Raw genomic sequence first — 13561 nt, forward strand, 5'->3', positions numbered from 1 at the left:
AGTTTACATACTATAGATCCATCTCATACAGGATCATAGGCTATAAGACAAAACGTAATAAATCCCTGGGTGGATGCGGGCGCCACCGTGTGGCTAAACATCGACACTGAAGTCACTGAAATTACATTCTCAAAACTACATGGACGATCACCAGCGTCGTCTGGACAAATTGCAATTGTTTTAGACATCTTTGCAAATGATTAAGTACAGGTAGCACACAGTTAGCACAGTTAGCCTTCATTTAGCACAGTTTCCAAGTGAATAGATCTTGTTGATCTAAACTGATTGTCGAAGTCTCAGTCTAATGGTTGTTCTCTGCAAAACATGTCAGCATCATTTCATTGTGTAAGTCATCACTTGCACAAAAGTCTGTTCAATTGTCAAAATTAGAATATAATACCATGAATATCATATATGAATCTCTTGGAACATTTGATAAATGTATCATAATCGACACATTCTTTGATCTGATCTGTCACACAGAAGCTCCTCATTTTCTTGGACCACCTTCATTCTGAGTTGATCCCTGAAAATGAGAGGTCTGGTCGGGCCTCACCTACCAAAGTATGCACTTGTGTGGAACAATGTGAATTTCCTCCATGGCCCTGCTCATCAGATCCTGGTTCACTACTCATCCAAGGATGGTCATGGTATTCCTACCACCTTACTCTCCTTTCCTCAATCCTGTTGAGTGCAGGCGATGTTTGCGACATGCACGTTGTTTCTTTCCTCATTGCATCACAATGGAGAATATACTCTGTGATGTGAACGAGAATCTGTGGCCAGACAGACAGCAGAGTGTGGATGGCCAGGAGGGTGAGGACAGAAATGTCCTCAAGAAATGTTAGTTTTGAAACTCCAGATTTATTCTGTTCATGTGTTTATATCACAGTATATTGTATATATTGTATATATACTATATATATTTTTTACACTGATGTATGGAAGTTAGTTTATATCTGTGAATAAAAATGGTTACAATTTCCTCGGCAGTATGAGTGCCATGTGTGATGTCAAACCTTGGAGAGGTTTGACATCACATATAAAATCCTAAAAAAAATCAGTATTCCACACAATTGTATTCTGTTAGCTGGACAAAAAACTAGTACAGTAACCATTAAAGTTAATGGGCTAAGACTGAGAGGTGGACATGAGGGATATTTCAATGGTCCTCTGCCACAGCGACAAAACATCTCAACATTTTGACTTGCAGTGCTTACACAATGCCAAAGGGACAATGCATTTTGGGGACACTGACTATTTATATGAGAAAGAAATGTGGTTTTGACACATGAGTGAACTGTTTTGGGAGAGATATGAGCTTCTGCAGGTGAACCATGGTGTTGTACTGAACCATCCAGGTTATTTTGTCAAAAGCACCAAGAGTGTTGAGAAAGTCCGGTCTGGTTCGAGAAATGAGCCAAACCAATTGAGAAGGATCTCTTGCATTTTGGTGACACTGACTATTTATATGGGAAATGAATTTAGTTTTGAAGCATTTTAGGGAAAGATATGAGCTTTTGCAAGTGAACTATGGTGTTGTGCTGAACTGTAAGACTGTTGTGCTAAACGATCTTAGAGTTTTGAGAAAATCATTTCTGTTTCAAGAAATGAGCCAAACCAATGGAGAAAAAATGTAATATCTGTCTGTCTGTCTGTCTGTCTATGTGTTGACATTGCACTGAAGGCAAAGAGGGAGTACTTTTATTTTGAAGAGTACAGCGCAAACATAGCCAATCAGAAGCAAGTGGGCACAGAAGACCCACCCACCAACCAAAAGGAAGTATTGGGTGGTTTATCTGTTTGTCAGTAAGACCTGGGCCTGTTTCACAAAGCAGGTTCAACAAACTCTGAGTCTAACCCTGAACTCTGAGTTGATCTACTCTGAGAAAGGAAACTCTGAGTTTTCGGTTTCAGAACAGCTGATTTGAGTTAGTTTGTTCAACTCGGAGTAGTTTCACCTCGAGTTAAGCGCGTGCACCACAAGTATAAAAAGACAGCATCAATGGAGCCCCGTTTCAACGAGTCACCATGACAACGGGGAAGCGGAGGGTGACATTCTTCACCCACTGGAGTTGGAAATCTTAATGCGCTCATACAGTGAGTTTGAGAATGTTTTTAGAAGAAAGTGTAACACAGCAGCAAAAGAGAGGGAGACGGCGTGGGAGAACATTGCTGCTCAGGTCAATGCGTAAGTTTAAATGTCGTCCTTTGCACAATCACAATAATATTACAGGGGGAAACTGCTTGAGTGGTAGACTACTCATTTATTTAATTTAGGTGTAATCCCGCGGGGGAGAAGCGCAGTTGGTATGATTGTAAAAATAATAATATTTATTTACAAGAAACTCAACAAAAAGCGACTTCACAAAACGCGGAAGTGAACAGGAGATAGAGAGAGAGAGAGAGAGAGAGAGAGAGAGAGAGAGAGAGAGAGAGAGAGAGAGAGAGAGAGAGAGAGGTGCCGCTGCAGCAGCGACAGTTTTGGCTCGGCTCGGCGATCAGGCAACGTTCCACCACAGAACAAACTCACTGATTAGGAGTCAGCAGGAGAGATTCCCAGGAAGATTGGGAAAGCAGGCAGCGACCAGTGGCTCTTTGAAGTGCAGGAGACGTGACGACCTGGAGCGAGGAGAGAAGGGTAAGTTTCCAGCGAGAAGCAACTTTAAAGCTACAGTAGACTGACATGCGACTATACCCATGAGTGTGAAACAACGATCTGACGCCGGTGACGGGAAACGGCTCCGCTTAAGAGTCCTTCCTGATTGCTGATCTGGAGCAGGTGAGGCGGAGCCGCGCAGGTGTAGTCAATCACTGGCGTCTTGAGAAAGTGGGTCAGCCACGCCCCCTGCAGAAAGAGAGGAAGGAAGAGCACACAGCAGCCACCAAACCTGTACGCCTGGCAGTGTAAGCTTCCCCCCGTCGATGAATCTGGGTGGAGGCGGAGGGTTGGAGGGAGGGACCAGGTCTGATTCCACCACAGGTTTCAGGAGGGATACGTGGAAGGTAGGGTGTATTTTCAGGGACCTTGGAAGCTTGAGCCGAACAGATGACTGGTTGATAATGCGGTCGATGGAAAAGGGACCGATGAACCGAGGAGCCAACTTCCGGGATTCGACCTGTAGGGGTAGATCTTTGGATGAGAGCCAGACCTTCTGACCAGGTTGGTAGGTAGGAGCCGGAATCCGATGGCGGTTAGCTTGTTTCTGGGATTGCAAGGAAGATCGTTCCAGGGATGCTCAAACCTGTCTCCACACTGAGTGGCAGCGACGGAGGTTGGCCTGGACAGATGGAACAGCGACTTCCTCCTCTTGAAACTCGAAGAGGGGGGGTACGTCATAGTTTATTTCAGCTGGCGACACTCGACGGCTGAAGAAGGCGCAGGGGTGCAGTTTCTGGTCCGAAGAGGAACGTTGAGACAGAACCGCCCCCACCCCAGTGTCGGAGGCGTCCACTTCCACGATGAACTGGAGGCTTGGGTCCGGGTGGGAGAGGATGGGAGCGGTAGTGAATAGCTCCTTCAGGTGGTTGAAGGCAGAGTTAGCTTAGACGGACCAGGAGAATGCTCGTTGAGGGGAAGTGGGTCGGGTGAGGGGTTCAGCCACCTTACTGTAGTTCCTGATGAAGCGTCTGTAGAAATTTGCGAACCCCAGGAACCGCTGCAGCTTCTTCCGAGTGGAGGGAGTAGGCCAGTCTCTCACAGCGCTGATCTTCGCTGGGTCAGGTGACAGTTTGCCCCGCTCCACAATGAACCCCAGGAATGGAACAGAGGAGGCGTGGAAGGTGCACTTCTCTGCTTTAGCATACAGTCTATTTTCCAAAAGTCTCTGCAAGACAAGACGGACATGCTGGACGTGTTCCTACTCAGTTTCTGAAAAAATCAGGATGTCGTCGAGATACACGAAGAGGAATTTGTCCAGCATGTCCCGTAGCACGTCGTTCACCAGGTGCTGGAAAACTGCGGGGGCGTTAGTCAGTCCAAAGGGCATCACCAGGTACTCAAAATGGCCCATAGGGGTGTTGAATGCCGTCTTCCATTCGTCTCCTTCTTTAATTCGCACCAGGTGGTAGGCGTTGCGGAGATTGAGCTTGGTGAATATCCGAGCTTTGCAGAGCGGGCTGAAGGCAGCGTCCATGAGGGGGAGAGCATACTTGTTATGCACGGTAATGTCATTGAGGCCGCGAAAGTCTATGCAGGGTCTTAAAGTTCCGTCCTTCTTCTGCACGAAGAAAAACTCCGCATCAATGGGGGAAGAAGACGGACGGATAAGTCCAGTGGCCAGTGACTGGTTAATGTACTCCTCCATGCTGCTGCGCTCGGTATGGGACAGATTGTACATCCGACTGGAGGGCCGCGGAGCACCAGGAAGGAGGTCGATCCCACAGTCATAGGGTCGATGTGGAGGAAGCGAAAGTGCCAGCTCTTTAGAAAACACCTCCCCGAGGTTGTGATAGTTCTTGGGGAGGGTTGACAGGTCTGGAGGTGTCGGAGTGGTGGAAACTGTCTTAGTGGAGGTAGGCATGGCCGAGTGAAGACAGCGGGAATGGCAGGCGACGATCCAACCAGAAAGTTGTCCAGTTGTCCAGTCAAACTGGGGGTTATGGAGAGCCAACCACGGAAGACCCAGAACGACAGGCGCTGAAGAGGACGGGATGAGAAACAGTTGTATGAGCTCCAGGTGATTGCCGGAGAGGATGAGGGTGATGGGTTGAGTGCGATGAGTCACTGTCGCCAAGCATTTCCTGTCCAGGTCGAGGATCTCCTTGGGCTCCTGAAGTGGGATCCCGGCCTGGTCAGCGACTTGTAGGTCAATGAAGCAATCATCGGCACCAGAATCGACCAAGCAGGAGAGGGAGACGGACTGCTGTGACCACCGGATCTTGCCAGCGAGAGAGACTCGTCGTCGAGTTGGGCAGGAAATTGCTCCGCCAGCCAACACTCCTGCGTGTGTTGACGGACTCACTCTTTTGGGCGGAGCAGACAGTTGGCTCATTGGTGATTCAACTCCCCACAGTACATACAAGCTCCACTCTTCAGTCTCCGTGTCCTCTCAGAGGAAGTGAGCCGAGCCCGACCCAGCTGCATAGGTTCGATTGAATCAGAGAGAGGTGGGGGGGGGGGGGTGAGAGGGAGTGTGAGACCGAGTGGATGGTATGGTTGAGGCTACGGGTAACGCGCTAGCTAACCTGCGTGAAGCTTTCGCTCTCTCACGGCGTCTTTCACGAAGACGATTATCAAGTTGTATAGTTAATTCGATGAGAGAGTCGAGATCAGATGAGTCGTTCCGCGTAGCTAGTTCGTCCCTGAGCTCCTCGTTCAGATTTTTAGTAAACATAGCCCTTAAGGCAGAGTCGTTCCAGCCGCTTTCCGCGGCATGGATCCGGAATTGGACAGAAAATTCCGCAACAGATGAGTTACAGTTTTGGCTCGGCTCGGCGATCAGGCAACGTTCCACCACGGAACAGACTTACTGGTTAGGAGTCGGCAGGAGAGATTCCCAAGAAGATTGGGAAAGCAGGCAGCTGAGTGTGGGTGCAGGTGAGATCGTGACAAGTACCTCTCAAAAAGAAAAGTGTCTGGAAATCTATGCACGGTCTGATAATCATCTCCTGAAGAATATTTAATTCTCTGCGCAGTAATGCTGCACCTGTTCCGAATCCCTTTAAAGGGAAACGAAGATGTTTAGCGGAGGACCCGAATACAGACAGGACAAGGTAAGTATGTAAAAACCAGTGTTTATTTAGCCTGAGTGTACAGCAAGCTAGCGAGCATGTAAGTATCGTCAATGAGGGGAAACGTGACAGCTAGCGGGGAAAGGGGAACGTCAGCGAATCCACAGTGGCAAAAGTTCATCAGGTGGGGTTCCAAGGAACGAACTCACTCAAGGTGGAGAGACGAGGAGAACTGGAATCCAGCTGAAGAGGTTGCGTGTGTAATGGCGGAGGATTCCGCTGACGACGAGGAGATGAGGAGAGAAGGCAGGAGGAGGAAGTGATTCCGGAGGAAGTTGGAATCCACTGGAGCCCCGTGTCTTCTTGGCCGCAGGATACGTGATGACCAGCTATGCGAAACGACGAACTGACGCAGGTGATTCGCGCAGCCCCACCTTATGAGTCTTCGTGATCGTTGATCAGACGCAGCTGGGGAGGAGCTGCGCAGGTGGAGACAATCACCAGCGTCGTCTGGAAAGTAGGTCAACCACGCCTCCTGCGGAAGAGAGAGAGAAGACCAGGAGCAGCAGGGAAACAAAACAAAACAAGGAACTTGTGGAATGTGAGAGTGTGGATTGTGACAGCACCTTCATCCACAGGATCACTGTCAAAAGGACATGGTAGTGAAAATAGTCTCCACCTAATATAACTTCTAATGTAGACGCAGAACAGACTTCAAAACTCGCCTGCTGACTAAATGAATGAGGAAATCAAATACCGAGTGTGTCTGAAAGGGGGTGGAGACAGAGAGAAACTCAAGGTTTGCGGAGAAAGGTTCAAAGAGCATGTTACCATGGTAACTGACCGAGAGGTTAAGTTACCTCTCTGTGAAACAGGCTAGAGTTACTCCTCTTTCTCTGGTTTGACTTACCTCCCTTTGTGAAACAGAAAACTCAGTTTCCCTCATTTCAGTGTTAACAGACTCACTAGGTTTTTTTTTTTAAAACGGACCCCTGGTGTCCTAATGAACATGTCTGTGACATGCTTTGGTCAAAATACCTTAAGGATGAAGCACCACAGCAGTTCAATCACACTGCCAAAACAGCCCTGTTCAGAACGCTCAGTTTTGAGTGTCTGTCTCTTTAAATGAAAATGAGACACAGGGAACTACGTCAGCGTCACTGAGGAAAAATTAGCAAAGTAGTGCAGGAAATAGATATAACAACCTTGTCCGAGAGCTCAGTTTGGGCAGTGTATTTTTTGAGGTAAACATTAAACGTGATTTGATTAGCCAGTAGCTGTGCTGGACATTTGATTGGCTGACCCTCAAGATGTTGTTTGTAAAGTTGGGCTCATGGACCTGACAAAAAAAGTATAAATATTAAAGTATGTAAAAGTCAGTTTAAGTTTTAGAAGATAAAATACCTTGAATGAGCCTTTTATCATTCAAGGTATAAATGTGTCAGCAGTACTTCACAGCCTGTAACATTTTCACTGTGGTCATTGTCAGGCTGCAACAGCTTAGCACTACACGGGCTGACATTTTGGACCACCATGTTTTCACAACAGCCCACAATGGACAAACTTAACACCTCTTTGAGTTTTGAGTAGGGTTACAACACATCTCCATTGCTATGATACACAGGACTCACAGTGAATTGGACTACCAATTAAAAGCACCCTGTTGGAATTTCTGTAGTAATAGTAATGAATGACAGACAGGTGGAGACGGCCTGACAACTGGAGGGTTTGATTTTCCTTCATACAAATCACGCATTCATCATTAGTGGCCTATTCTGTCATTTTTCTGTCCAGGTTTGGCACAGTCTTGATTATAAAAAAATAAGGAATAAAGTGTGATCCCTATCCGTTCTATACGCAACACATTTTTGTGTTATAGGTCTTATAGGTAATGGGTCTTCCGTATTTGGAAGACAAAAACATATTGAACAGATATGATCGCACTTGGTTCCTTAGTTTTCATAACGGTTGGCAACCTCAGTTTCAATGCCAACTGGAGTCTAAACAAGTTTTCAAACACTTGGAAGTCAAGTGTAAAGCTGGGGACACTTTTTCTTTAAGTCAACTTTGGACGCAATCAAGCAGTTGTTAAAGTGTATTATGTTCTACATAACTTTAAGGGGGGGGGGAGAGTTCTCAAAATCATTTACACACCTTTAATAAGAGTAGTTATACAAATTTTATTTTTTATAAAAAACATAATCAGCTTACCTCCAGCTACGTCTTTGCCTTAATACAAAACCCTTGAATGAATGCACTTAATGTATGTTACATGTTGTATTCTGGCTACATTTAAGGAACAGCTGTGAGACGGGTTCAGGGTCATTCCTGCAGCTCAGTGAGGGAGACAGTGGTTACACATACACAGATGCAAACAAGTCAACTATTTCTTATGTTTGGTTTTAATACAAAATTCCAGAGATATCATACATAGCCATCTCAGAATTGCTCTTTCACATTAGATCCCAAATTAGAGGAAAAAAAGGGGACGAAAAGGGACTGTTTGGGGGGGAAAGAGGAGAACAGAAGTCAAATGAAATTTCCAGACATTTGTTTTGCCTTGTAACATTTTCACTTTGGTCATTGTCAGGCAGCAGGCTGCAACAGCTGAACTCTGACCTTTACAGAAGACGTGAGTGATGACAGGAGAGCCATCTGAAGGAAAGATACACTAGAGTCCTGTTTCCACACGGACTGTCATTGTCTGTGTTCATGCCGTTAAAAAACATATCTAGTGGTGACAGCAGCAACTCAAGTGACTGCCAGGATTGACCAGTAAATGAGCTCCATTGATCCACTTATAACAGGAAGGTGTCAGGTCTATGATATTGCTTAGATCTATACAACCCTCCCAGAACTACATACAAAGGTTAAACAGTAGCAGTGTAATTGAAATTGGAGCTTAACACACAAACTTTACAGTTTTTATTTTGTGCTACAAGTTGCTCCATAATAAACAAAGGGTTACATCATCCATGTGAGGGAAGCACAGTCTGAGCAGAATAACGGTTTGTGCGAGGCGTCTTCCTCTGCGTCCTCCATCACACACACTCCATAGTAGTGTCTCATGGAGATCAGTGGTTTACTGGAGCATTACAGCACGTACAGATACACCTGTTGGTCACCGGACGTCCTCTGTAACGCTCTTCGTCTGTCAGCTCGGCTCACTACACGTGAAGGGATCATCACATCCACTTGCCTCAGTCCTTCGTCCCTCAGTGACAGTTGTGTCCTATTTTCACTTCAATTAGCTTTTCTTTTGAAATTAGGGGAACACGGTTCTGTGACAGGCAGAACTGGCACAGATTATCAAGTGTTTTGCCGTCACTGTGATTGATCATCTGAGGAAACAGACCAGTCCATGTCACAGTTTTGTTTTCCAACAGTTTGCCATTAACTATTGTATATTTTTATAAGTAGCATGGTAATTTAAAAAAAGTAAAATGGCAGTTCTGTTATTCCCCCCCCCCACACTTTCCCCACAAATTTACACAACATGCGCACACACATGCGCGCGCACACACACGCCCTCAACACACACCCACAAACACACACACACACACAGTCCTGATTTTCCACCATGTAAGAGACAAGCCAAGCCAGGTCAGATCCAATTAAGATGAGCCAAAGAAAGAAACTTTTTTTGCTTCCAATGTTTGGCTCTACAAAACGGCTGCCAGGTGTACCACGAGGCTCCATGCTTCGCCCAATTCCTTTGCTCAACTGCTGTTGTTCTGTTGTGCTCACATCTCATTGGCTAGCTCCTCAGTTTCCGTGGAAACATCTCCATTGGCGAGCTTGGTGTTCTCCTCGTATCCAGGGGGCATGAAAGCTAATGTATATGGGTAAAGCTTGTGACATTCTGCGCGGTACACCTCCATGCGCTCTTTACAGTCACCGAGGATCCCGCTCCGAAGACACTCCAGCACCTCAGTGCAGATCTGCGGAGATGAGGGGGGAAAAGGGAAATATTTACTACATTAACACCTTTTGAACAATTGTAGATCATTTTTACCAGTTTATTGGTATATACTTATACTGCTGATATATCAGAATATATTACATGTGACGAAAAAGTTATTTGTAAATTTTGATTTGTCACAAACTTGCGAATGAATACTGTTTCAGGGTTGTTGGAACGAATTTGAGTGTGAGTCAAATATAATTTGAAAATTTAAAATAATCAATAATAATCAAATGTTCGAATGTGTATTTTTTTGTATTTTTCTTTTAATTCACGTGTTAAAACGTGACAGCCCAAGCCTGGCCCTCTTTCCTCTGCCTATCCACAAAAACAAAATGCTACGACCCTCGCAGAACAAAAGATTTTTCACATTCAATCAGATATGGCTGACGGTGATAATACACCCACGAAGATATCGTAATCTGCAGAATATGCAGCATCGAAATGAAATATCACTTGACAACAAGCAACATTCGGGGACACCTGCCAAAACTGCACCCTGGCAAACTAGCAGAGTTTAAGTCCGAGCAGGCAAGAATTATGTCTTTTTTGCCTCCCTCCACATCACAGGGTTTACAGCTGCCCGTCAGAATGCTATTACAGACAAACTGGGGTACTTTATTTACAAAGACATGAGAGTGATTAACATCATGCAGGGGTCCAGTTTCAAATACTTGGTACTTCATGTACATGGTTTGTAGCTGCGCAACCATCACTGAGAGAGTTGTCATGGAGGCATGTGACAGTCACTGCAAATTTCATAGACGTAGATATCATTTTTAAAACGAACAAAGCTCAGATAAGCCACACTGCCGAAAATGTTGCCAGATGCATCGGCGACACACTCGGGGAGTAGAAGGCAAGACAACGCAGCTAATTATATTGACGAGAAGCACCTGCAGACCGACAGTGTCCCACGCATGGCCCAGTGGACAGAACGTATAACAATCACACATTAAGTTCAAATGTATTAAAATTTTGAATATAATTCAAATGTTAAACAGAACGAGGAATGGAATTTGAATGGGATTAGTATAGAGGAAAATTGACAGCCCTATACTGCTTCTCTTTCTGAACGTCATGTCAGTGAACTATGGTAGCCCTTCCCAAACAAGAAATAATGTCAACTCTTTCTCAAATCTCTGCCGCTTCCTCTTTCTTCATTGTATTCTGCACCGAGAACACGTTTTCTTCAGTGTTGTTCTTCTGTTAGCAACTTCCTGTCTACAGTTTTTGACAATCAATCAGAATTTTGGTAACGCTTTCTTTTACAGTCCCCTAATTACCTGGTATTTAGCTGGTAAATTCATGGTAACACTAAAGTGTTGCTAGGTAATTACCAAGGGTAATAAGATAAGTAAATACAGTGAAACCGTTGCCAAAATACTGGGTAATGCACGGTAATGTACTCGGTAAGTAAAGTAAAACTGTACTGTAAAAGAAAGCCAAGCTTGTTTCCATGTAATTACACACATTTTTAGGGTTAGGTTTGTTAGATTACCCCTTGGGTAAATAGCTAGTAATAAGGGGACTGTAGGTACCTGCTTATTACCAGTTTATAACCCAATAATACACTTACATTTACCATAGTTTTGCCATAGTTTAGCTGTACATACCTTCTTATTAACAGCAGTAATAACACGCTATAATTAACTATATAGTTACCATGTAAATGCCCAGTATTTTGGCAACAGTTTCACTGTATTTACTTTCTTATTACCATTGGTAATTACCTAGTAACACTTTGGTGTTACCATGAATTTACCAGGTAAATACCTGGTAATTAGGGGACTGTAAAAGAAAGCGTTACCAGAATTTTTTGTGATGGATAGGTGATGAACCCATAACATTTTGGTAAGAATCTACCAACTGATATCACATGCAATTTAAAGGTGCCATAAGTAAGAATGTGGCCAAAAACGGTTACTACATTCAAATTCAAAATACCGAGGTCTTTTAGGTTTCTTTTTCTGACGTAATTGGTAACCCGTGGTTGCTCGGCAGCTGAGACTCTACTGACTGCAATGATTGGTAGACGGCGGTAGGTGGCGCCACATGCCAAAACATGATTTCAAAACATAAACATGATTTGCAGTCTCCAAAAGATTTTTTTGTAATGCAAATATTTTGGCTGTTCTGTTGTTGTTGGTGAGTTCAGTTTGTTATATGAACATTATTCCTGAGCCTGTGACATAAGGAGGGTTTTATGGCCAGTTGTTTTACATAATGCACCTTTAAATGACACATGAGAAATGTTAGAGTGCTCTTGCTGGTTTATGTATCTGAAGTGTATTGGGCTGTTGTAGAAACATGACGGCTTAAACTAAAAAAGGCTTACTTCTAAGGCCATGAACACTATTTAAATTTTCAAGTGATAGTGAATGTGAGTGTAATATGTTAAATGCTCCTCTAAATGTGACACCCTGGACCTTTAAAACAAGAAATGGAGGGGAAATCTCTTTTCCCAGCGCAAGCCAAGTATAATTATACCATAATGCAGTGATATTTCCATGAAAATGCACCTGTATGGTTCTGTTGTTAAGTGACTCATCGAGTGCAGTGGCCAATTCAGCTGCCTTCATCTCTGTCGCCAAGTCCAGATACACCATCATTTTCGCAGCTGTAGAGGAGAGAGAGTGTGTGTTTGTTAGGGATGCAACGGTACAGTTTCTCCACGGTTGGTATGCATCACCGTTTTTGGGCCACGGTAACGGTACGGTTTCGATATCGTAATATAAAACTACTCAGACTAGAAAAGGCAATACACTGTAAAAATAATTAAAAGCACAGATATAATCACACCACAAACTTCAAATATCAATATATCAATATCAAACATCAAATAAAACAGCAAACATGAAACCACACAAATTAAACATAAATAAAGTTTAGTGCTATCCAACAAAAATAAAAACAATTTTAACCCACTCACAGAAACTACAACTACAAATACACCATTCTGCTCCAAGTGAAAGAGAAGGTGATGACGCTTGCTCTGGGTGGCGCTATAGAGCGAGTGTCTGTCCAATATTCAACTTCAAACCAACTTCACTGCGCTGCATAACAGATGCTTGCACACCGTGGTTTGTTTGTTGACATTAATTTTCTCATTCTCATCGTAGTCTTTGCTGAATCTTAAATGATCTCACACAGCGGACTTATATGAAGACGGTGCCGCTTCAAACTTCCTTTTTTCAGAGTCTCGTTCACTCACGCTGATTGACTCTGAAGGTGACATGAGCAGAGCAGCTGTGCACTCGGCTGCTCTGCTCATGTCTCTGCTCCTGAGTGATCTAATCACGCAGCATTGTGCATTTTAATACATTTTGACGGACTGAAACGTACCGAGATACCGTTGTTGCCGTTGCGTATTGAACTAAACAGGGTGTACCGAACAGTTCTGTAAAATACCGAATACCGTTGCATTCCTAGTGTTTGTGAAGTATTTTGTTCTGTTTATTGTTCCGATTACCGTTTGTGGTAACAATGAAAGGTCAGCACACATTGTATGATTTGGGTAACATCTACTGCACGTCTGTCCGTCAGGGGAGTGGATCCCTCACCTGTGGTTCTCCCTAAGGTTTCTACCCTTTTCCCTGTTATAAGGGTTTTTTCCCTGGTAGATTTCCTTACCCTGGTCGAAGGACAGAGGACAGAGGATGTTACCAACCCTGTGAAGTCCCGTGAGACAAACTATGTTTTGTAAACTGTGGGCTATACAAATAAAGATTGATTGATTGAGCACACCACACAATGTGACTGTTTAAAACTGGGGACGTCAACCTTAACCCGTTAATTGCCATTTTGTTGTAGTGTATTTAATTTGTGTATCACAGTTTACAGAGTGTGTGAACACAGCTGCTTGCGCAAAGATAGAGAGATTCAGTCTGTCACATACTTTTGTGTATTTTCTGTGATCACTGT

The 13561-nt window shown here is 44.2% G+C and overlaps 1 protein-coding gene across 1 annotated transcript in view; it reads right to left on the reverse strand.

The window, feature by feature from the left end:
* Positions 1-9255: 9255 nt before the first annotated feature.
* naa15b (N-alpha-acetyltransferase 15, NatA auxiliary subunit b) overlaps positions 9256-13561 on the reverse strand; it is a 42342-nt gene continuing 38036 nt past the window's right edge. Inside the window, exons 19-20 of the mRNA XM_083909606.1 lie at positions 12160-12257; positions 9256-9614 (exon numbers count right to left, since the gene is read on the reverse strand). Of these exons, the coding sequence (XP_083765732.1) occupies positions 9417-9614; positions 12160-12257 (296 nt within the window). The 3' untranslated portion in view covers positions 9256-9416. The remainder of the gene's footprint in view (positions 9615-12159; positions 12258-13561) is intronic.

Source organism: Microchirus variegatus (genome assembly GCF_963457635.1).
Source record: "Microchirus variegatus genome assembly, chromosome: 23".
Taxonomy (NCBI): Eukaryota; Metazoa; Chordata; class Actinopteri; order Pleuronectiformes; family Soleidae; genus Microchirus; species Microchirus variegatus.